The 24,955-nt window shown below is 43.4% G+C and overlaps 5 protein-coding genes across 7 annotated transcripts in view; 3 read left to right on the forward strand and 2 right to left on the reverse strand.

The window, feature by feature from the left end:
* Positions 1-66: 66 nt before the first annotated feature.
* Positions 67-7,335, reverse strand: dennd6b (DENN/MADD domain containing 6B). Of its 2 annotated transcripts, none has more exons than XM_035648038.2 (20): positions 7,126-7,335; positions 4,677-4,715; positions 4,511-4,553; positions 4,325-4,434; positions 4,047-4,124; positions 3,608-3,713; positions 3,443-3,522; positions 2,999-3,061; positions 2,861-2,916; positions 2,659-2,781; positions 2,458-2,553; positions 2,278-2,372; positions 1,831-1,896; positions 1,599-1,663; positions 1,125-1,214; positions 884-937; positions 697-806; positions 526-628; positions 369-443; positions 67-259 (listed from the first exon to the last, which is right to left on the reverse strand). In XM_035648038.2, the coding sequence occupies exons 1-20, from the start codon at positions 7,261-7,263 to the stop codon at positions 137-139; spliced, it is 1,713 nt and encodes a 570-aa protein (XP_035503931.1). In that variant the 5' UTR covers positions 7,264-7,335; the 3' UTR covers positions 67-136. The 2 variants fall into 2 exon arrangements, with proteins under 2 accessions (XP_035503931.1, XP_035503925.1); XM_035648032.2 differs by having other exon boundaries at positions 4,047-4,127.
* A 489-nt stretch (positions 7,336-7,824) lies between these two features.
* Positions 7,825-9,836, reverse strand: LOC124850875 (ragulator complex protein LAMTOR4-like). 2 transcript variants are annotated; one of them, XM_047336534.1, is made up of 5 exons: positions 9,766-9,836; positions 9,544-9,627; positions 8,473-8,590; positions 8,268-8,389; positions 7,825-7,857 (listed from the first exon to the last, which is right to left on the reverse strand). In XM_047336534.1, the coding sequence occupies exons 1-4, from the start codon at positions 9,766-9,768 to the stop codon at positions 8,292-8,294; spliced, it is 303 nt and encodes a 100-aa protein (XP_047192490.1). In that variant the 5' UTR covers positions 9,769-9,836; the 3' UTR covers positions 7,825-7,857; positions 8,268-8,291. The 2 variants fall into 2 exon arrangements, with proteins under 2 accessions (XP_047192490.1, XP_047192489.1); XM_047336533.1 differs by lacking the exon at positions 7,825-7,857 and having other exon boundaries at positions 8,197-8,389.
* Positions 9,837-10,399: 563 nt separating this feature from the next.
* Positions 10,400-11,434, forward strand: LOC124850874 (V-type proton ATPase subunit F). Its single transcript, XM_047336530.1, has 2 exons — positions 10,400-10,662; positions 11,124-11,434. The coding sequence occupies exons 1-2, from the start codon at positions 10,505-10,507 to the stop codon at positions 11,323-11,325; spliced, it is 360 nt and encodes a 119-aa protein (XP_047192486.1). The 5' UTR covers positions 10,400-10,504; the 3' UTR covers positions 11,326-11,434.
* Positions 11,435-14,426: 2,992 nt separating this feature from the next.
* Positions 14,427-18,906, forward strand: drd4-rs (dopamine receptor D4 related sequence). Its single transcript, XM_035618997.2, has 4 exons — positions 14,427-15,062; positions 16,935-17,044; positions 17,160-17,764; positions 17,862-18,906. The coding sequence occupies exons 1-4, from the start codon at positions 14,823-14,825 to the stop codon at positions 18,062-18,064; spliced, it is 1,158 nt and encodes a 385-aa protein (XP_035474890.1). The 5' UTR covers positions 14,427-14,822; the 3' UTR covers positions 18,065-18,906.
* A 992-nt stretch (positions 18,907-19,898) lies between these two features.
* Positions 19,899-24,955, forward strand: part of cdhr5-rs (cadherin-related family member 5, related sequence) — a 6,420-nt gene continuing 1,363 nt past the window's right edge. Inside the window, exons 1-12 of the mRNA XM_035618983.2 lie at positions 19,899-20,517; positions 20,591-20,799; positions 20,883-20,939; positions 21,012-21,104; positions 21,348-21,434; positions 21,779-21,889; positions 22,580-22,744; positions 22,963-23,053; positions 23,371-23,477; positions 23,558-23,758; positions 23,835-23,957; positions 24,252-24,330. Coding sequence (XP_035474876.2) covers positions 20,451-20,517; positions 20,591-20,799; positions 20,883-20,939; positions 21,012-21,104; positions 21,348-21,434; positions 21,779-21,889; positions 22,580-22,744; positions 22,963-23,053; positions 23,371-23,477; positions 23,558-23,758; positions 23,835-23,957; positions 24,252-24,330 — 1,390 coding nt within the window. The 5' untranslated portion in view covers positions 19,899-20,450. The remainder of the gene's footprint in view (positions 20,518-20,590; positions 20,800-20,882; positions 20,940-21,011; positions 21,105-21,347; positions 21,435-21,778; positions 21,890-22,579; positions 22,745-22,962; positions 23,054-23,370; positions 23,478-23,557; positions 23,759-23,834; positions 23,958-24,251; positions 24,331-24,955) is intronic.

A 24,955-nucleotide genomic window follows, 5' to 3' on the forward strand; every position in this document is an offset into this window, starting at 1 on the left:
TCCGTGACCTCCGGGAGGTGCCAATGCACCATATTGAGCAGAAAGAAGATAAACGACACCTTGTGATCAAGATTCAGATTTTACTTCTTAAAACATTAGTATTATTATAACATTATTATTATGATGATACGAGAACTCAGTGAGTCCTCAGCTCCGTCTGCAGGTCTCCAGGAAGTGTCCTGATGATCGAGAGAATAAAAGTCTCCAATTTGTCTGAAACTCCGTCCTTCAGCTGCAGCTGCTGCCGGTGAGCTTTATTCTGAAAGACAAACATTTCCTGTCCGTCACGTCAACCGAAGGTTCACATCTGAAGAATTCCACAGCTGCATGTGGACTCGTGGTCTCAGCAGTGACCCTGTTTCACTCACCAGTTTCTCCCTGAGCTTCAGAACCAGATCGACGATCTCCACCTCAGACTTGTCTCTGGTCCAACCGACCAGGTCCTGAAGGATCCAAAACATCTGGGTTAGAGCATCCAGGTGTTTTAACATCTGTGTGACAACGTGTGATGACATTACAACTCACGGCGTCACAGACGACCTCCAGGTGCAGACTCTCCAGTTTCTGACTCATCTCTCTGTGGCGCTGACGATACCAACCGTCAAAGTTGGGCGACTTGAAGAACTTCCTGTGGACCGATAAGAGGCGTGTGATGACGAGCTGCTCACACCTGACGGACTCACCTTACGGACTCACCTGTACAGTCCCATCCAATCACCTCTGAGCCCGGAGGTGAGCTGAGGCCCGGTGTGATCCACAGTCAACATGAACTCATCCTGACTGAAGGGTCGGATCTGAGGAGGAGTCTGAACCAGTACAAAATAAGTCAGGCATCATCTCTGCACAGTCAGACATCATCAATGATGAGCCACTTCCTGTTTACCTTCCAAGGCGTCACAGATCTCTGCAGAGGCATCAGGCTCGCCATGTAGCGCTCCTGACAGACAAAACTCAGGTTAACATGATTTCTTCGATGTATCATGACTTTACCGTCAAAGTACTGACGAGCGCTCAGAGTTCCAATTAACTGGAGGACATGAACACAACGTGACCGGAGGAGCCGGGGGTTGGACATCAGACGACCAGAAGACAGAACGCAGCGATGTGATTGGCCGATGGCTCACCAGCGGGATGATGAAGCTCTGAGTGAGTTCGACCAGGTGTCTCCTCAAGATGGCGCTCTGGACCTCTGACGGCCGCTTCCTCTGGAAACCCTGAACAAGCAGACAGACACTGGTCACGTGATGAGGTCATGTGATGATGGCACCAAGGAAGGTCATCTATTCTATGGCAAGCTGAAACAATCATTGAGCAGCGGAAGTCTCTCTCGAGGTGTCATAGTCACGGGGAGATGACGATATTACTCAAAGCTATATATACTACAGAGACCAGGCATGGGGAGACTATCTTGGGACGCCGAACACTGTGAACCTGTTGATCTGTGTAGCGAACTGGAAGTCTCCTCAATATTGAGCTCTTATAATAAAATACTTCTGCTTAAGACATCCACGGTTTCCGTCTTCCTAAATCAGCATCCACTCCATCAATTATTCAATTTCAATGATGTCACATGATGAGGTCATGTTCTGCTGCTTCACCTTGAACAGTCTTTTAACCAGAATCTTGTCTTTGTGTAGAAACGTCTTGTAGGATGTGTAAATGCCTAAAGACACACAACGTCAGCACAAAGTCAACAATAGTAACAACAGTAATAATAATAATAATAATAATAATAAATTTAATTTATAGAGCACTTTTGAATGCTAAAAGCAATCTCAAAGTAATAACAAAGTCAACACTCGTCACACTGAGAGACTCACAACTCGTTACCTGGTTTGGTGTCGAGTATTTTCAGTTTGGAAAGTTTTTTCACCTTCAACTGTTTCGGTAAATCACCTGAAAATGATAAGAAACTTATTTTACATCATGACATTAACTTTATTGATTAGTTCAGATCCTGATCAGATCAGATCCATTGAACCTGATCAACAGGTGGATGATTCATAAAAACTGTTGTTGTTTTATTGTGTTTCCTGTTTTAATGATTCATGGACGAAGGTTCAGTCTGAACGGAGAAAAGAGGACAAATGCATCTGATACACAAATGTGATGTGATGTGATGTGATGTCATTTCATGTGATGTAATTTCATGTGATGTGATGTCATGTGATGTGATGTGATGTCATGTGATGTGATGTCATGTCATGTAAAAGTGAAAATCAAAAAAAGAAGAGGAGGATAAATAATCTGGACTAAGAAGAGCAGAAGACAAAGTACCTGTCATCCTGATCTCCCCCAGTCTGACGACGTGAGGCCACGACTGAAACGTCTTGATGAAGAATGGGTTGGTGACGCCCAGGACCACGTGAGGTCTGAGAGACAGACAGGAGAGAGACAGACAGGTGAGGTCAGACAGATAGACAGACAGACAGACAGACAGACAGACAGGTGACTCACGGGGCCTGGGTTCTGGTGGTGAACTCTCTGAACTCCGGGTCGTGGATGGTGAAATAAGGACGAAAGTCGCAGCAGAACTTCAGAGGACTGATGGAGCTGAGGAGACGCACATTGTTACCATAGCAACAAAAAAAACCTCTGACATCATATATAGATATATGTATAATATTGAAAATTAATTCTGATCGGCCGCCCAGACACCTGACAAGAGCCAGCACCGTTTCCGAGGAAACGGTGGGAGATGGTGCCATGACAACCACCGGTTCGCCGAGTAACGTGAGCTCCCAGAGCATCTGCAGGTGGATCAGCACCGACTGGAAACTCCTAGTCAGAGGTAAGAGTTAAGGTCAGACTCAGTCACATGACTGATGGTGACACAAGGTGACAGAAGGTGAGGTCTTACCTGAACAGGTCCAGCTCGTGGACGGTGGGCAGCAGAGTCGGAAAAGGCAGCAGGTTCTGAGGAGGAAGAGAATTCAAATGAACCTCTATTTAAAAAGAAACTTGTAACAGTTGGAGGACAAACAGCCTGACCTCTGACCTCTGAAGACGTCTGTCTCACTGGACTTCCTCCTGGTTTGTCTGTTTTCGAAGGAATCCTCACCTGAAAAACAAAACTAAAACGTCACTGCCTCCTACAGGCCTGAGTCAGAATGACACTCTGGTGGAACACTAGAGGGCAGCAAAGTCATATCAGCTGTTACAGGTTATCTCACATCAATACTTCAACACCCATGAGCCTCAACCTGTTACCATGGAGAAGACAGAATAGTAAAGTTCTGTAATTAGGTCTGACACATTCTACTTCCTGTCCTGACCTTGTGTTTTTAATATGAACACATACAGGGTGAGGGGTTCAGGTGTATGAAGACATATAGGTGGTTCAGAACAGCTTTTCTGTCTGACTGCAGCTGGTTTCATAACATTTCTACCCAGCATGCATTGTGTTAAGTCACTGCTGTGAGACCACACCCCCTCATCTCACCTGTAAGACCACGCCCATCACAGGCAGGTTGAGGGTCATTCCAGGCACAGGTGAAGGCCATTGGTCAATCTCGTTACAAACTGTGAGGGCGAGTAAAAGAGGTCAGGTGATACTTCAGTGCTCTGTTCCAATTGGTTTGTGGTTATGATGTTATCATGACTTCACCAGTTTCAAGGCAGGGCTCCAGCTTCTCAAAGAACTCAGGTGCGATAATCTGCAGCAGCGAGTGGAACAGGTGAGTGTACGGCAGCCTGGACACCAACACTAGAGACTGAAACACAGATGCTCATTTGATCAGACACCTGTCACTCAAGTGTCACATGACAAAGTGAACAGCTGTGAAAACGGTCTTATTGTGAAAAGCCTGACCTGGTTTAACAGAAAAGTTCACTGCATCAAAGGATTTTAATTAATAACATAAAATCATAAATATTAATGGAAGGGTCCTATTGGTGTTCATGACCTCTGAGATCTGAATCTATGAGGTCATAATCCCGGTCACTGTCTAACACTGACGTTAGAGAGTGACCAGGTGTTAGACAGTGACCGGGTGATAAATAGTGCAGGTGTTAGACAACGTCCTGGAGTTAGAAAGCGACCTCACCTTCTGGAAATATCCTCTCTTTACTGTTACGTCCTTCACTTGTCTGAAATAGACGTAACCACAGAAATGGGACACTTCCTTCTGAGGACACAAGAGACGGTGCGGACAAACAGGAAGTCATTGATGTCCCAGAATTCATTTCCTGAAGAGAATCTCACACTCAACATCATTATAATCAAAATGTATATCAGAATTAGAAAAACATTAGTGACAGTTGAATGTTAATTGTCAGCTGTTGATAGTGATTGATCGGTGATTGATCAGCCATCAGCTCTCACCTGCAGTGTGACCGGAGCGTCTCGGTTATAGATGTCTTCTCTGGACCTCGACGCTCTGCGACCCACTGACTGACGCAGCCTGAAGCTGAACTGAGTGTCCCCGAGGCATCCTGGGAAATAACAGACGGGACATGTGACCTCTGACCTCCAGCACAGGTCAGCCTCATCAGCCTAATCGGAGTTTACCTGAGTACGAGTCGGGGAAGGACAGGTAGCAGATAGTGGTTTTCTGACGACAGATCATAACCAACATAATCAATACCACGATCAATGAACTGATGAACTGATTATCGATGAACTAATGATGATCAATTAACTGATGAAGTGACGATGAAGAAGAAGAATATTTTACCTCTTTCTCGGTGAGTTTCACATCTGGAGGAAACAGCAGCTGGAAACAGACACAAACACAAGTTTTACAAGACTGGTGTCAGTGAACGCAACACAAACAAACACTGTCACTTCAGTGTCAGTGAACGCAACACAAACAAACTGTGTGAGTGAACGCAACACAAACAAACAGTGTCAGTGAATGCAACACAAAGAAACAGCTATGGGTGCTTGAAAAGCGCTTTATAAATCCAATATATTATTATTATTATTATTAAAGAAACAGTGCAGGTCTCTGATGACATCATAGTGTCCACAGCTGAACACACGTCACAGGTACATGGTTCAGTGAGAGACACATCTCATCTCTGCTGTATGATATCACTTCACCCTTTTACTAATCCAAACTCTCAGTGACAACGAGACGAAGTTCCCAATTGGCTGCTCTGTGAGGTTCTTCAGAGCAGGAACATGTGATAACCTGTCTTCATGAGAACACCTGATGCACTGTGAGGTTCTTCAGAGCAGGAACATGTGATAACCTGTCTTCATGAGAACACCTGATGCACTGTGAGGTTCTTCAGAGCAGGAACATGTGATAACCTGTCTTCATGAGAACACCTGATGACCTGTGAGGTTCTTCAGAGCAGGAACATGTGATAACCTGTCTTCATGAAAACACCCGATGACCTGTGAGGTTCTTCAGAGCAGGAACATGTGATAACCTGTCTTCATGAGAACACCTGATGCACTGTGAGGTTCTTCAGAGCAGGAACATGTGATAACCTGTCTTCATGAGAACACCTGATGACCTGTGAGGTTCTTCAGAGCAGGAACATGTGATAACCTGTCTTCATGAAAACACCCGATGACCTGTGAGGTTCTTCAGAGCAGTAACATTTGATAACCTGTCTTCAGGAGAACACCCGATGACCTGTGAGGTACTTCAGAGCAGTAACATGTGATAACCTGTCTTCATGAGAACACCTGATGACCTGTGAGGTTCTTCAGAGCAGGAACATGTGATAACCTGTCTTCATGAGAACACCTGATGACCTGTGAGGTTCTTCAGAGCAGGAACATGTGATAACCTGTCTTCATGAAAACACCCGATGACCTGTGAGGTTCTTCAGAGCAGTAACATTTGATAACCTGTCTTCAGGAGAACACCCGATGACCTGTGAGGTTCTTCAGAGCAGTAACATGTGATAACCTGTCTTCATGAAAACACCTGATGACCTGTGAGGTTCTTCAGAGCAGTAACATGTGATAACCTGTCTTCATGAAAACACCCGATGACCTGTGAGGTTCTTCAGAGCAGTAACATGTGATAACCTGTCTTCATGAGAACACCCGATGACCTGTGAGGTTCTTCAGAGCAGTAACATGTGATAACCTGTCTTCATGAAAACACCCGATGACCTGTGAGGTTCTTCAGAGCAGTAACATGTGATAACCTGTCTTCATGAGAACACCCGATGACCTGTGAGGTTCTTCAGAGCAGGAACATGTGATAACCTGTCTTCATGAGAACACCTGATGACCTGTGAGGTTCTTCAGAGCAGTAACATGTGATAACCTGTCTTCATGAGAACACCCGATGACCTGTGAGGTTCTTCAGAGCAGGAACATGTGATAACCTGTCTTCATGAAAACACCCGATGACCTGTGAGGTACTTCAGAGCAGTAACATGTGATAACCTGTCTTCATGAGAACACCCGATGACCTGTGAGGTTCTTCAGAGCAGTAACATGTGATAACCTGTCTTCATGAAAACACCCGATGACCTGTGAGGTTCTTCAGAGCAGTAACATGTGATAACCTGTCTTCATGAAAACACCTGATGACCTGTGAGGTTCTTCAGAGCAGTAACATGTGATAACCTGTCTTCATGAGAACACCCGATGACCTGTGAGGTTCTTCAGAGCAGTAACATGTGATAACCTGTCTTCATGAAAACACCTGATGACCTGTGAGGTTCTTCAGAGCAGTAACATGTGATAACCTGTCTTCATGAGAACACCTGATGACCTGTGAGGTTCTTCAGAGCAGGAACATGTGATAACCTGTCTTCAGGAGAACACCTGATGCCTTGTGAGGTTCCCTTCCAATGGAAAAGGGTTCTGTTGTGAGGTGTCCTCTCTACATGGCAGTGCCCCAGAGGAAGAACACGTGGACATGGTCCTACTACAGGTGAAAGAACATGATGAAGTGCTACTCTAATGGAGAAGAGCCCCCCCCCCCCCCCAGTGGAGAACATGGGATGTGCACTTACAAAAGAATCGACTTAAGGTTCCTCATGAAGAACATTGTTCATCATACATGACGCATTAGAGCTTTCTGCACGTTGTCACAACATGACCGACAGCCCGGACCCGTTCCCGAAGCCCGGTACTTCGCGGTGGGTGAGTCGGTCTGTTGTGATCACGTATCACCCTGGAGGTAGCACGATGCTAAGCTAACGCCGTACCTCTATAGCTTGTCCGAGCTCCAGGTCGAAGGTGACGACACACACGCACTCCAGCCAGGAGGTGAAGCGGGACCACGGACACCGGCCGTCCGCCGGCTCCTCGTGTCGCGGAGAACCGGAGCCGTCAAACGGGTTCATCGCGACCGAGCTCCGTGGACTCCATCAGTCCTCCTCCGATCCCCATTCACACACTGACAACAGCGACCTCTGGTGGACGATACGAGACGCGGCAGCGTCAGAGGAGTCTGTAGAAACTTTTTTTATAACAGAAGATTCACACACTGACAAACTCACACAATTCAATAAAGATTCGCGTTTTAAACCGAATCAGGTCCAAAGCAGACGGTTTATGAAACGTGACGTAGGCAGCGGGTCCAGAACGTCTTGAGTGACCAGCAGGGGGCGACGCGCTGCTGGTTCCTATAGAAGTCTATGACAACAATACCTGATTTATAATAAAAATAATAATATCTCCATTTGGTCTGGGTTGTGTTCCACTTGTCAAATCTGCTGAGGAAGTTTCCTAAATCTTGAAGTGTTTCCTCAGCACCATGATAATGTTCAGATTCTCTAAGTGCTTAGGAAAGGAGCTTCAATGCTTCCTATCCTATCTCCTTTAGCAGAGGACACCCTGGAGCTTCCTTTGTGACACGAAAGGAGAAACAGACCCACAATTCATTGCGGCAGCGATATTTAATGTGACGCGTCATGAACGAACGTCAACGATTCAATCTGCAGAAGAAGAAGAAATAGAAGAGTACGAATATGATCCAGATGTAAGTTACTGTTGCATATAAATCATAACATCTGGTCAAGGACCAGTAGAGAGGAAACGATCTGAATCCAGCCTCGGACTAACAGGAAGTGACGTCAGGTACATCAGTTATTATCAAGTGTTCATGAGTTAGGGTTAGGGTTTGAACCCAGTTCAAAATATTCAAACATTTCTGAATATATTTTTCATCCGTCTGCTCGAGAGTGAAACATTAAAGATTCACTTTTCAGTTTTCTGCTGATTTACACAAAGATTAAATCACTGATCAGCTGATTGACAACAAAATGAGAAAAAAACATCATGAATCGTTTTATTCACACAAACAGTTAAATACAACAATCACACATTGATCACTGTGACCTCTGACCCTCATCATCATGACCTCCAAATGTCAGATGCTGATTGGTTCCTGTTGGTTGTTCTGTCGTTTGACCACGAAAACTTTCTGACCAGATACCGTCACCGTGTAAACGAAGTCTTCCAGAATCACTGCGGACAGAAGCACATGACCACAGGTGAGACGTTACGGAGGGGTGTGTGTGTGTGTGTGTGTGTGTGTGTGTGTGTGTTACCTGACATGCGTTTGAAGGGCGGATCGGCTGACCCCTGTAACCTGAAGCGACTCGCCGTTCGAACCATCTCCATCATCACACCCGCCGTGTGTTCGTCGTTCTCCAGCTCACCTGCCGACTGACGTCCGGGGTCAAAGGTCAGAGGTCAGTAAAACTAACAAAACAAGTTCTACTGTTAAAAGTAAACGCTGCATCATAGCTCTGGCCCCTGACAGTTACACTATTAATTTATTAGATAATTATTAGTCGTTCATTAAAAAGCTTGTTGAGGGGGGACTCATGTTTTAACTCATGATTATTTTCATTATTCATCTTCTTATTATCAGAATCCAAAGTTATTACAGTGTTGTTTTATTGAAATGTAACAATTATTTATACAACGTGAAGCAACGATAGAGAAACATAAAACTTAAACATTTTGAATTAATATACATATATATATATATATATATATATATATATATATATATATATATATATATATATATATATAATGTAGGCATTTGACCTGTACTGTGCTGGTTGTTTATTAAAAAGTAAGAAAGATATTTGTGTGTTGGACCTTTTTCTTTCTATCGAGGTGTTGAGTATCAAAGTCTAAAAAAACTGTTTCAAACATCAATGAATTTAAAATCAAACTTTTCCTGAAGAAATCGAGTGAAAACCTTTTTTAATCATCAGGAACAAAACGTCAACTCAACATATTAATAATAAAAATATAACATTAAATTATAATATTTGATCCTGATGTGAACGAGGTTCAACCTCCAAACAAACAATCAGATTCATATTTTCTTTTCATTCACTGCCTTAATGTTTATAATTATAATGTATTTATGATCAGACAGTGAATAATCCTGCAGCCACTGAACTGCTCACAAGAATCATCAGAACTGAACAATGTTTCTTTGACTGACAAGAATCTACATTGACAATATTCTTATTTAAAATAATAATAATAATAATAATAATAATAACATATAACATTTTTAAAGCGCTTTTCATGAACCCAAAGCGCTGAAAAATTCAAACCGGAACATGAATGTATGTCTCATGAGATGAAACACTCACGGCCAGAACTCCGTCCTCACTGATCACCAGGTATCCGAGCTGGTCCGGGATCCGGTCCAGACCCGCGGTCAGGGCCGCGGTGGTCTGAGGACGAGACGGACACGGTGAAGCTAACGGCTAACGGCTAACTGATAACAGGTTAACAGGCTCGACGTCACAGTGAGAGTTGAGTAACTCTCTAAACAGGATTAAAAAATATAAAACATTCACGTATCAACCCACCATTTGTATTTATTCTTCCTCTCCTTCTTCTTCTCCTCCTCCTTCTCCTTCTTCTCCTTCTTCTTCTTCTTCTTCTTCTTCTTCTTCTTCTTCTTCTTCTTCTTCTTCTTCTTCTACTTTTTTTCTCAGCTTGTTGTTGTTGTTGTTCACTTCCGCTTCCGTCTTGCTTGTGACTTTTTCACGTGATCAATGAGACGTTCTCGTGCCTGTTGGAAATACCATCACTCTGAACACCAAAGCACTTAACGTAGTGATGATTATGATGATGATAGAGATTTATCTTATATGATCTTTATTCATCTCGTTTTCTCTTATATTATTAATCAATGGTCATATATCGTTATTGTGTGATAACAATAATAACAGAACCAAAGGTACAGACAACAGGATGTTTAACCAGACCTGAGAGTTACCGATTTACAGAGAACACCTGAAGGCAGCATGCCTGCTGCTTATTCTTATGAATATAATATAACAAAGAGAAAACATTGAAATGAAATTCTAACAAGATAATGAAAACATTAAAACTGAGTGTGAATGTCGGTGATTCCAGCTGGAGTTCAGATTAATTTTATTTCATGAGATGAAATAACATTAACCAGCAGAGGGCGCGGGTGTCTGTAAGTAGACCGGAAGTGTCCGTCAGCTGACTCCCTCACATGATCTGGACGGTCTGTCAAGAAGACGCCGAATTATTTTCTCCGTTTCTTGGTTGAATCTCGTCCTTGAACGCGTCGCGATGGCCGGCCGCGGGAAACTGATCGCCGTTATCGGTGACGAGGACACGTGTACCGGCTTCCTGCTCGGTGGGATCGGTGAACTCAACAAGAACCGGAAACCGAATTTCTTGGTGGTGGAGAAGGACACGAGCATCACCGAGATCGAGGAGACGTTCAAGTAAGAACGAGTCGTGTTGTTCATAAATCATAAATCATATCTCACGACAAGATGAACTCCAAAGGTCACATCGCAATAGAAAGATGAGAGTGAAATGGAATCTTTTTGAAGGATGGATTCACAATCATTCAGCATGAAATGCTTTATGATTCATAATCACACTTCTCTCTCGCTGTAAGACCTCTGACCTTCAACCCATATTGAAGAATCATCAGGGTTAAATATAAGAGATAAAGATGTTACAGATTCATTCATATTAAACTAGAAGAAGTGATGTAATTATTAAATTCTCTGTATGGAAACACGTCCGTCTATTTGAGCGTGTGTTGTCAGATTGATGAAGAAGTTTCCCTAAGGATCAGTGACCCCTCAGGGCCACCGTACATATACATCACACAACTTTCTCTCCATCAGAGACAAATAACTGATGTGTTTTGGTCAAATCCAATTTCTCTCTTCAGGAGCTTCTTGGCTCGTAACGACATCGGCATCATCCTGATCAACCAGTTCATCGCTGAGATGATCCGTCACGCCATCGACGGCCACATGCAGTCGATCCCGGCCGTGCTGGAGATCCCGTCCAAAGAGCATCCGTACGACGCGTCCAAGGATTCCATCCTGCGCCGAGCCAAGGGCATGTTCTCCGCCGACGACTTCCGATGAACCCTATCCCTAACCGACCACGAACATCCGAGTTCATTTCCTCTTTGTTTCTCTTGAGTCTTGTAATGAATGTTTGTTAACTTATGAAATAAATGGTGTTTGATGTGAACGTGTGGTTTTAATCCTTTAGTTTTCAAAATCTGCCTTTTTATATTTTATGTTTTAAAAGGTAATATTTTCACGTCTGACTTTGATGTTGAGTCGGTTCGTTTCAGTGATGAAGATTAAATCATGAACATATTATAACATGAACCTGATGTCTTATCTGACTTGTACTGAAACTGTCGCCACAGGGACAACTGTAAACACCAACATACAGGTCAGAGGTCAGGGCTGAAATCAGCTGATGACATCAGTAAATATTGAAACGACACTGACGAGTGTCATCGTTCAGCCTGTGGACAGATGAAGGTCGGCTGAAGGTCGTGATGTATAAAAACAGGGGCGGAGTTAAAGTCTGACCTCGGATCGGTTCAGTATAAAGAGCGGTCGGGACGAGTTTCCTCCAATTTCTCTCTCTCTCTCTCTCTCTCTCTGTGTTGCTCTGCATCTCTCACCCATGATGATGATGACGATGATGATGATGATGACGACAGTGTCTGTGTCTGCTGGTCCTCTTCCTCCTTCACTCAGCCACAGCAGGTGAGATCCAAACTGACACTTAAACAAACCAGTTAATCAGTAAATCTGTGGACCAGTGAACCTGATGGTTTGTCTCGTGTCTGCAGACAAGACATTCAGGACTATGGGAGTTTACACCAGCTGTTGCAGAACAAGGACGAAAACTCGACCAGGTGAACTTGAACGTGAAACAAAGTCAAACTTTTCATGTTTACACATTTTAAGTTTATTTGTATTCATAACGTTTTTTCTTCATGATAATGAAATGCTTTGTGACATTGTGTTCAGAATCTGGATCAACAGATTAAACCTCTTAATAATTATTATTAATTGTAAAACATGGATGTTGTCGCTGTCGTGACAGAATCTTATATACATTTTGTGATAAATTGTCACATTTGTGACAATTTATCACAAAATGTGCTCTTTCCCATTAGTAGAATATAATCTGGATTATAATTTATATCACAACTACAATCAAACCTGTTTGTTTTCATCTTCGTCTGCAGATTCGAGTCTCGTCGGGTCAACGAGACGCAGGACGACGCCAGGAGGTCAGAACATATCCCATATCAATAAACCAGAACATGTTCCATATTAATATTCCTGAACATATTCCGTATTAATATTCCATGTTAATATCCAGACCTGCATGTTGTGACATGTTTTGTTTGTCGTCAGTGATGCGATGTGGAACGACACAGACTCGATTCCGACCATGTGAGTGAATCTGTGTCTTTTAAAATCTTCTCTTAGTTTCAATCTGGTTTACTCTTGTCTCTTTGTTTTTCAGTTTTCATCTCCACCGGTGAGACAACTCTGTTTTACTTCCTCTACTCTGACCTCTGACCTCTGACTTCTGTGCACTAATCTTATTGGCTAAGGATGTTGCCAGGGGCAGAGCCTCCCACATTACATTACATTAATGACATTATTATTTATTATGTTTCATCTTATAATTATTGGTTTGATATTTTAATTATTTTGTTTTCATTCGTTCATTCATTCGATGAAAGGATCAAAGATCCTGATTCAGAGAAGAAGAAGACGATGAAGAGATAAAGATCAACAACCTTCATTTTTTAATCTGTTCAGACTCAAACTCTGCTCCAGGTCCTAAAACACCTCAGATCAGCTTTAATTATTTCTCCTATTTGTCATATTAAGACGAACACTATGAATGACGTTATTTCATCACCTCGTTACCTGTCTCACCTTCATGTTGGCAGCTACACCCTGAGACACTGCCTCCTCCCCACCTGTCTCACTGCCAACCTCGGCTCCTCCCTGCAGTTCGGGGACGAGACAGCAGGCGTCTCCACCAGGGACCCGGAGGGCATTGGAAAGAAATAACATGGATGACGCATCGACGTCCTTTAACGGTCCTGAGGGAATAATACGTCACAGGAAACAAAATAAAAATCTACTCTATCAGTTTGTGAAAGATTTTTTTATGTGTGGTTCTGCACCAACAACCAATCACAGAGCTTATTTTCTGTGATGTCACCGTCATCCAGAAAACACCTCTTCTAGAGTCACAACATCCAGAAACATCTAGTCCAATATACAAATATGAAAAATGAGAGATATTCTCTCAATGAAACATTGTTCCAACCACAACATGAATTCATTTGACTTTAACAGATGATTTGAGATTCTTTGGTGCCTGATGATGAAGGTCATTCACTCAAACTAAAGATAAAATCTAAAATATCATCTCAATCAACAGAAACATTCAAATTAACCTGACACTGATCCAGACGACACATCTGGAGGTCAATGGGGAAGAGGTCAGAGGTCATCCCGTCTCACTGTTTATCAATCTGTGACCTGAACTTTACATTAACTGATAAATACAAGGTTTGATTGGTCGACATTCATGTGTTAATCTGTAACATCAGAGCGACTCATTGTTCAGCCGTTGTTCATTAAAAAACAAATGAAATGTGTGTATGTGTGTGTGTGTGAGATGAATAATGTATGAATCACGTCATGAATGAAGATAAAAGATCTTTTCTGCTGTTTCCTTACAAATGCTAATAACAATCAGCTAATTTACATGAGGAGCTTCGTCTGTAACAGGAAACATCAGTAAGAGTCTCAGCTGCTGCTCTGATCATGTTATTGATCATGATATTGATACTGTGTATAAATACGATCAGGGACTGTGTATAAAGACGATCATTGACTGTATATAAAGACGATAAGTGACTGTAAATAAAGACAATCCCTGATTGTATATAAAGACGATCAGTGACTGTATATAAAGACGATCACTGACTGTATATAAAGACGATCACTGACTGTATATAAAGACGATCACTGACTGTATATAAAGACGATCATTGACTGTAAATAAATACGATCACTGACTGTATATAAAGACGATCACTGACTGTATATAAGATGATCAGCGACTGTATAGACTATATATCCTCTATACATATAAAGATTTTTATAAGTAAAGATGTTTCACTCTGTGGTTTTGTGTGAATCTGCTTCTTTTAATTAACAAAAAACAGGAGGAAAACCCAGAGAATAAAAAGAATCACACGATGAGAAGAGAAAGAGAGAGGGGGGTTTACATCCCCACTGTCGGCCAATCAGAGTGCAGCAATAACCAGAGAGAGCGAGAGAGAGAGAGAGAGGAGGAGGAGGAAAAGATGCTGAATATTTTTATAGAAGTTCAGACCAGAGGAGACCTGAAGGAGAAACAGGAAAATAGAGGATGAAGAGGATGAACAGAGATGAAGGTTGAGCTTTGACCTGACCAATAAAACCGACTGAGGGAGAAACAGAAGGAGAAGGAGGAAGAGGAAGAGGAGAAGGAGAAGGAGGAAGAGGAGTCCAGATGTTGAGTGTGTGGAGCCTCCATCATGGATGATGTGACACCTGGTGGCGCCGCAGGTGAGCTGCACCTGAGGCACCACAACTACCTGGTTCTGATCCTCGGCTTGCCCCTGATCCTGGTCATCATCCTGGGGAACGTCCTGGTGTGTGTGAGTGTTCTCACCCATCACTCGCTGAAGACCGCCACCAACTACTTCATTGTCAGCCTGGCGGTCGCCGACCTGCTGCTGGCCGTGATGGTGCTGCCGCTGTATGTCTACTCTGAGGTCAGTGTCAGTGACGACGTCTACTCTTAGCAGAAATTATCATGATTGTCCCCTGGTATCTGGCTTGTCTTTATATACAGTTAGTGATCGTCTTTATATACAGTCAGTGATCTTCTTTATATACAGTCAGTGAACGTCTTTATATACAGTCGCTGATCGTCTTCATATACAGTCACTGATCGTCTTTATATACAGTCACTGATCGTCTTTATATACAGTCAGTGAACGTCTTTATATACAGTCGCTGATCGTCTTCATATACAGTCACTGATCGTCTTTATATACAGTCACTGATCGTCTTTATATACAGTCAGTGAACGTCTTTATATACAGTCAGTGAACGTCTTTATATACAGTCACTGATCGTCTTTATATACAGTCAGTGATCGTCTTCATATACAGTCACTGATCATCTTTATATACAGTCGCTGATCGTCTTCATATACAGTCGCTGATCGTCTTTATATACAGTCACTGATCATCTTTATATACAGTCGCTGATCGTCTTCATATACAGTCACTGATCGTCTTTATATACAGTCACTGATCGTCTTTATATACAGTCAGTGAACGTCTTTATATACAGTCAGTGATCGTCTTCATATACAGTCACTGATCGTCTTTATATACAGTTAGTGATCGTCTTTATATACAGTCAGTGATCGTCTTTATATACAGTCGCTGATCGTCTTCATATACAGTCACTGATCGTCTTTATATACAGTCACTGATCGTCTTTATATACAGTCAGTGAACGTCTTTATATACAGTCAGTGATCGTCTTTATATACAGTCAGTGATCGTCTTTATATACAGTCACTGATCGTCTTTATATACAGTCAGTGAACGTCTTTATATACAGTCGCTGATCGTCTTCATATACAGTCACTGATCGTCTTTATATACAGTCAGTGATCGTCTTCATATACAGTCACTGATCATCTTTATATACAGTCGCTGATCATCTTTATATACAGTCGCTGATCGTCTTCATATACAGTCGCTGATCGTCTTTATATACAGTCACTGATCGTCTTTATATACAGTCAGTGAACGTCTTTATATACAGTCAGTGATCGTCTTCATATACAGTCACTGATCGTCTTTATATACAGTTAGTGATCGTCTTTATATACAGTCAGTGATCGTCTTTATATACAGTCAGTGAACGTCTTTATATACAGTCGCTGATCGTCTTTATATACAGTCGCTGATCATCTTTATATACAGTTACTGACCTTTTTATATACAGTCGCTGATCGTCTTTATATACAGTCGCTGATCATCTTTATATACAGTTACTGACCTTTTTATATACAGTCGCTGATCGTCTTTATATACAGTCAGTGATCATCTTTATATACGGTCACTGATCGTCTTTATATACAGTCGCTGATCGTCTTTATATACAGTCACTGATCGTCTTTATATACAGTCGCTGATCGTCTTTATATACAGTCAGTGATCATCTTTATATACAGTCGCTGATCGTCTTTATATACAGTCAGTGATCATCTTTATATACAGTCGCTGATCGTCTTTATATACAGTCAGTGATCATCTTTATATACAGTTACTGATCATCTTTATATACAGTCGCTGATCATCTTTATATACAGTCACTGATCATCTTTATATACAGTTACTGATCGTCTTTATATACAGTCGCTGATCGTCTTTATATACAGTCGCTGATCGTCTTTATATACAATCGCTGATCGTCTTTATATACAGTCGCTGATCCTCTTTATATGCAGTTATTGATTATCTTTATATACAGTTATTGATAAGAACACATCTGCTCAGATGTCAGTGAGAAACCAGAATGAGGATGTTTAAAACTGTTAGTTGAGGTTATATGTCTGTCTGTAGTTTCTGGGCGTCTGGACACTGACCACCAACATCTGTGACGCTCTGATGACCATGGACGTGATGCTGTGCACCGCCTCCATCCTCAACCTGTGTGCCATCAGTGTGGACAGGTGAGTCCAACATGTCCCACAACATATCTGACAATTTGTTTGATTCTAGATCTGATGACAGACTTTAGTCACGTGGGACTATCAGAGAAATGAAAATGTCTGTACTGTATCACAGGTACATTGCTGTGGTGGTCCCTCTCCAGTACAACAGGAACCAGTTCAGTGTCCGTCAGCTGGCCCTCATCACAGCGACCTGGGTTCTGTCTCTGGGCGTGGCCAGTCCAGTCATCTTCGGTCTGAACCAGGTGCCGGTTCGTGATCCGAGCGTTTGCAAACTGGAGAACGACCGTTTTGTGGTGTACTCGTCCGTCTGCTCCTTCTTTGTGCCTTGTCCCGTCATGCTCCTCTTGTATTACTTGATGTTTCGAGGTCTGCGGCGGTGGAGCGGTCGGAGTCGATCTCAGGTGGGTCGGCCAGGTCCAGCTCTCTCCCTGCGTCTCAGCTCACCTCTAGAGCGAGATGAAACCACGAAAACTAGGAAAGACGAAGTGGTGTACACGATGCCAACTGACCTCAGCCCGTCCCACGGGGGGACGGTGGTGGCGAAGAGTGACCCGAGGACGGACAGTGTGTCGTACGGAGAGGTCACAGACTGGGGGGAGGGGCTCAGCAGAGAGATGAAGGACAGCGCCGCTGCAAAGAGAAGAAGAAGAAACAGCAAGAGCAGCAGAGTCAGTGGGAGGGAGCGCAAAGCCATGAAGGTCCTGCCAGTGGTCGTGGGTGAGCACCAGAACCAGAACCAGAACCTGAACCTGAACCTGAACCTGAACCTCTCTAAAGTCAAGTTTTTCTTACTGTCTTTCTCTCTGTGTCTCAGGTGTGTTTCTGGCCTGTTGGACACCGTTCTTCATCGTCCATGTCACCAAAGTTTTGTGTCAGTCATGTGACATCAGCCCCGCCCTCATCTCTGTGGTAACGTGGCTCGGCTATGTCAACAGCGCTGTCAACCCTGTCATCTACACCGCCTTCAACACCGAGTTCAGGAACGTCTTTCACAAGCTGATCTGGTGTGGGACATGAAACTACAACTGTAGGGCTATTTTCATATCAGCCCAGAGACAAATATCGTTCTTTGATATTTGACATTTTTCATGGCGATGTTCTTTAAAGGTTTTAAATGTCTGTTGGCTTTTATTGATTTAAAAAGATTTAGAAAACCAAACTGAGAGAATATTGTAATGAAGTTTATAATAATTTTATCTGTGACGTTAATGTGATGACACACCAGATTATTTGTCAAATGACAAGGAGACACATTGAAATTTTTTTTTTTATAAAACCACATGAAAATACCCATGGACTCTCAGGGACAACAGCCATGGAAAACGAAGGGGTTACCATGGTAACACGGAGCACACATCCTCCAACTGCTACATGTAATAAACATGTTGAACAATAAAAACCTGATGTGAAGTTTCACTGATATTTGAAGGCTAATTATCACCATGTTAACATGAAGCTACACACCAAACACTCGTTACACACTATTTGTTATACACTCTGATATGATACTATTATTTTCAATGTTTTATATTATATATCATTTTATTTATTATTTGATATTAGAAATCTATGTAGTCTATGTATTTTCTCATATTAATATTTTAGTTATTTTATAGTAGATATAATTTTTTTGCATAGTAACTGGAATATATCGTGGCTGAAGTTTCCGGTTCTAAACCGTTTCACTCAGTTTAGCATTTTCATTTTCTCAGGTTCTATGTTCGGGTCTAACAGAGCAGGTGTAGTAACAGAGCAGGTGAAGTAAAAGACCAGGTGTAGTAACAGACCAGGTGTAGTAACAGACCAGGTGAAGTAACAGATCAGGTGTAGTCACAGACCAGGTGTAGTAACAGACCAGGTGAAGTAATAGACCAGGTGTAGTAACAGACCAGGTGAAGTAACAGAGCAGGTGAAGTAACAGACCAGGTGTAATAACAGACCAGGTGAAGTAATAGACCAGGTGTAGTAACAGACCAGGTGAAGTAACAGAGCAGGTGAAGTAACAGACCAGGTGTAGTAACAGACCAGGTGAAGTAATAGACCAGGTGTAGTAACAGACCAGGTGTAGTAACAGACCAGGTGAAGTAATAGACCAGGTGTAGTAACAGACCAGGTGAAGTAACAGAGGAGGTGAAGTAACAGACCAGGTGTAGTAACAGACCAGGTGAAGTAATAAACCAGGTGTAGTAACAGACCAGGTGTAGTAACAGACCAGGTGAAGTAATAGACCAGGTGTAGTAACAGACCAGGTGAAGTAACAGAGGAGGTGAAGTAACAGACCAGGTGTAGTAACAGACCAGGTGAAGTAATAAACCAGGTGTAGTAACAGAGCAGGTGAAGTAACAGACCAGGTGAAGTAATAGACCAGGTGTAGTAACAGACCAGGTGAAGTAACAGACCAGGTGTAGTAACAGACCAGGTGTAGTAACAGACCAGGTGAAGTAATAAACCAGGTGTAGTAACAGAGCAGGTGAAGTAACAGACCAGGTGTAGTAACAGACCAGGTGTAGTCACAGACCAGGTGAAGTAACAGACCAGGTGAAGTAATAGACCAGGTGTAGTAACACCTTAGTAGTACACTTACGTCAGTGTGAATACAGTTACTTCAGTGTTAGTACAGACACTTCAGTGTTAGTACAGTTACTTCAGTGTTAGTTCAGACACTTCAGTGTTAGTACAGTTACTTCAGTGTTAGTACAGACACTTCAGTGTTAGTACAGTTACTTCAGTGTTAGTACAGACACTTCAGTGTTAGTACAGACACTTCAGTGTTAGTACAGTTACTTCAGTGTTAGTACAGTCAATGCAGTACAGTGATGAACAGGTTAAATCATTGACCTACTTATCCTGCTCAAAAATGCTCTGTAAGCTCTTTGTTAATGCTCTCACACACACACACACACACACACACACACACACACACACACACACACACAGTGAAAGGCTGCTCTCTGTTCACTCTGAATAAAAACCTGATTCTCTGCTGATGAAACATGAAAACATGAAAAACATGATGCTGATATCAGCCTGAACGGACAGAGGGCGAGAGATACCAACTGTTTGTGGACAAGCAGAGAGAGAGAGGTCAGTGCTACATAGATACTTATAAATGTGTGTGTGTGTGTGTTTGTGTGTGTTTGTGTGTGTGTGTGTGTGTGTGTCTAAAGTCTGACGTCATGTCAGATTTATTCACGAAGGGTGTTTGATAATTACTTCTATAACTATAGTAAGTTATTGTATTATTAATATTAACTGAGCTCCCTCTTGTGATTGGTCAGCAATATTACATTTGGGTTAATTTGACCTGTGTTAACGGTTCACTGTTCACAAGACGAGCAGAGGACGAGGTGCAGGAAGAGGTGCAGGACGAGGCGAGGACGAGGCGAGGACGAGGTGCAGGACGATGCTGACATGCTGCAGACTGCTGCTGTGGCAGGTGTTTCTCAAGCTATCGTTTCATGTTGTCACAGGTAAGAACACGACTGAGGTTCTGAAGAGAAAACAGAAACAAACTGTTTCCCTTCACTCTGTCATTGTCCTCAGCCAGTATGTGTCGGGGCGGGAAGGACATCTTGGCGTCAGTCAGAGAGAACAGCCCGACGGGTCAGTTCATCGCCAACATCAGCGTCAGTGGCGATCCCAGAGCAAACGCTGTGAGACTCTGTCTGAGCGGAGTCAACGCCGACTGGTTCTACTTGGACGGTCGTACCATCAGACTCAACACGTCGCTCTCCAGAGTCCTGGACAGAGAGGTCCGGTCCGATCAACTGTGACCAGCACCTGCATCTGAAAACTTCTAGGCAGGAAATAAAACACTCACCTGTCTGCCTCTCAGGTTCAGGGGTCAGTGCTGGTTGCGGAGCTGACCTGTTATGAGGATGATGTCATGCAGGTACGTCACGTTCAACCACGTCAGTGATGTTGATGACATCATTTCTCAGCTGTGAACAAACTGTGTCCTCAGAGTCAGTTCAGGATCCTGGTGAAGATCGGGAACGAAAACGACAACAGACCGAACTTCCTGCAGGGAACGATTCGACCATTCACCATCAACGAGGTAGAACATGAGCCTAAACCCCGCCCACTTTCTCACGCCACACTACTTACCAGTCAATGAGTGAGGTGGCTGTGATTTCAGAATACTGCCTGATCTGCCACAGACCTCTGAACTACTAACTAACAACTTAATAACTAACAAGCTAACTAGCTACGTAGTTAACCTACTAACTGACCCGTTGACTAAGTAGCCAACTAACTGTCAGATGAGTTAACAAGTGAACTCAGTGTCTCGTGTCTGCAGCTGACCGCGGTCGACTCTGTGATCTTCACTGTGAGAGCTGTTGACGCAGACGGAGACATGATCCGTTACATCATCGATAAATCATCAGTAAGATCACACCTGTCCACACACACCTGTCTACACATTTCTGTCCACAAGCTTCTGTCCACACACTTCTGTCCACACACACCTGTCCACAAACTTCTGTCCACACGCTTCTGTCCACACACTTCTGTCCACACACACCTGTCCACAAACTTCTGTCCACACGCTTCTGTCCACACACTTCTGTCCACACACTTCTGTCCACAAACTTCTGTCCACACGCTTCTGTCCACACACTTCTGTCCACACACTTCTGTCCACAAACTTCTGTCCACATGCTTCTGTCCACACACACCTGTCCACGTCGTGTCACATGGCTGAACACACCTGTCTCCTGTGACCTGCAGCCGGACGCCCGATTCTTCAGGATCGATCTACCAAACAGCGGGAACGTCGTTCTGGACAAACCTCTCGACTACGAAACCAGAAGTCACCTGCAGCTCGTCATCTGGGCCCAGGTAGAACCGGGTCTGGACCCAAGAACAATCAAACAATCAAACAACAACATGAGAAAAATAAAAACTAAGACCCAGACCCTAACCCTAACCCTAACCCTAACCATAACCCTGACACTGACGCTAACCCTGACCCTGACCAAGACCCAGAACAAGACCCAGACCCAGACGGTGACCCTGACCCTGACACTGACCCTGACCCAGACCAAGACCCAGACCCAGACCCAGACCTAGACCCAGACCCAGACCCAGACCCAGACCCAGACGTAGACCAAGACCCAGACCTAGACCAAGACCCAGACCCAGACCAAGGCCAAGGCTAAGACCAAGACCAAGACTCAGACCAAAACCCAGACCCTGACTTTGACTCTGACTCTGACTCTGACTCTGACTCTGACCCAGACCAAGACCCAGACCCAGACCTAGACCCAGACCCAGACCCAGACCCAGACGTAGACCAAGACCCAGACCTAGACCTAGACCAAGACCCAGACCCAGACCAAGGCCAAGGCTAAGACCAAGACCAAGACTCAGACCAAAACCCAGACCCTGACTCTGACTCTGACTCTGACTCTGACTCTGACTCTGTCTCTGACCCTGACCCTGACCCAGACTCTGACCCAGACCCTGACCCTGAAAACAACAATAAGAACTTGGTGAATTTAGTGTTTTTGTTTGTGTGATGTGACTCAGGAATCAAACACTGTGGACGAGTTCAACACGTCTGCACTTGTAACGGTGAACGTTGAGGATGGAGACGACCAGTATCCTCACTTCCTTCCCTGCACACCTGTCGCTCCAGGTGTTCCTGTCTGCATAAGCCCTGCCTACTCCGCCAACATCACACACAAACATGAGGTAAACATCTGCAGGTAACAGATGTTACAGATGTTCAGATGTTCATCAGTCACATCTGGTGGTTGCTGAGATCAGTTTAAAATATAACTATATATAATATATGATAAATCTATAACCCTGACACACGTTGAACACTGATACGTGTTTGTGTATATATACTGCAAATGTTTTTTCTGTTTAAGAATTATTATGCAGATGTTCGTGTGTGTGTGTTTCAGGATGTTATTCTGGACTTTTCTCCTGGTCCAATCAGCGCAGAGGATGGAGACAGAGGAATCAACACGTCTCTGATGTTCAGCATCGTGTCAGGTTGAGTTGATATAAAAACATACATGACGCTGAACACCTGTCACACGTGACGATGTCAGGAAGCAGAACAAGGAAAATACTGAACCATCAACTTCACGGGAGAAAACATGAAAACATGAATAGGAGAGTTGACCAATGATCACTGAAGTGTCACATCACGTGTCACTGACGTGTCAATGACGTGTCACTCAACCTGTTCCCTGTCGCGTGCATCAGTCCAGTTAGAATTGGTGTTGAAGGCATCTGACATCTTCAACCATCAGACAAACACAATGAGGTCACGACCTTGATCATGTGCTTATCATCTGATCCAGCAGGTGACGACCGAGGCAGGTTTGTGATCAATAACCTGACAGGTGAGCTCAGGTTAACTCGAGCTGTGGACGACCGAAAACTGACGCCAGACTTCGCACTCAGAGTCATGGTAATAATGTCACTTCCTGTTACGACTTCCTACCTCACATCAGTGGTGAGCGTCCCCTAACCTGTGCTTCCTCCGTCCAGGTGTGTCAGGTGGACGACAGGCTCAAGTGCAGCGTGGCGTCGGTCACGGTCAGAGTTCTCTACGAGAACACGTTCCCTCCGGTTTTTAACAGAACCACCTTCAAAGGTTTCATCATCCAGAGCTCTAGCCCCGTCTCCATCGTCTGCACCTATGGGAACCAGGTGTTACAGGTCCAGGCGTCCGACCATGACTTCGCTGACGTAAGAACATCTGAAGCGATACCTGTTCTGTCACCTGTATGACACCTGGTGAGTCATCATTGCTGTCCAATCACAGGGCCTCAATCCAAACATCCACTATTCCCTTCGACCTCCATCTGGACTGTACCAAGTCACTCAGAGGGGGATCGTGATCGCCCGGACGGAGCGACTGCTCGCCTCCGACCGCCACGTCCTCCAGGTGAGTCACCTTGACACTACAAGAGTTTATATCACATGTTACATACATGTTCCATATATGTTATATATATGTTATATACCGAACACTTACTCAATTTCAACTGTAACTTTATTTCTAAATAGTTGGGTTGTAGTTCAAATGTTCATAAATAAAGTATTTAGAAAATTATGAATATTTAATACATGACAAGAAATTGTCAGACAGAAGATTGAATGCAAAAGCTTCAGGGTGAATCTGATCCGAGCTCAGAATATTGATGACGTGTGAACTGATCCGTGTAAAGTTCTGCTGCAGGTCGTCGCCAGAGATGAAGAATCAGGAGAAGAAGTTTCAGCATCAGTGGATATTGAAGTTTTGCAGAGAGGACAAGCAGGTGATCATATCATATGATCATGTTTTCATGATGTAATATAATAAATAACATTTGTTCACACCTGGATCAGATAAAGGATGTCTACACTAATGTAGACAAACTATGTAATGTTAATGTTGTGGTGAGGTCACTCCCCCTCGATATGACACGATCAGTGATGTCAATGACAATCCGTGATGTCAGAGACGATCAGTGATGTCAGAGACGTGATGTCAGAGACGATCCGTGATGTCAGAGACGATCAGTGATGTCAGAGATGTGATGTCAGAGATGTGATGTCAGAGATGTGATGTCAGAGATGTGATGTCAGAGATGTGATGTCAGAGACGATCAGTGATGTCAGAGATGTGATGTCAGAGATTTGATGTCAGAGACGATCAGTGATGTCAGAGATGTGATGTCAGAGACGATCAGTGATGTCAGAGACGATCAGTGATGTCAGAGATGTGATGTCAGAGATGTGATGTCAGAGATGTGATGTCAGAGATGTGATGTCAGAGACGATCAGTGATGTCAGAGACGATCAGTGATGTCAGAGATGTGATGTCAGAGATTTGATGTCAGAGACGATCAGTGATGTCAGAGATGTGATGTCAGAGACGATCAGTGATGTCAGAGACGATCA

Source organism: Scophthalmus maximus, chromosome 12 (assembly GCF_022379125.1).
Source record: "Scophthalmus maximus strain ysfricsl-2021 chromosome 12, ASM2237912v1, whole genome shotgun sequence".
NCBI lineage: Eukaryota > Metazoa > Chordata > Actinopteri > Pleuronectiformes > Scophthalmidae > Scophthalmus > Scophthalmus maximus.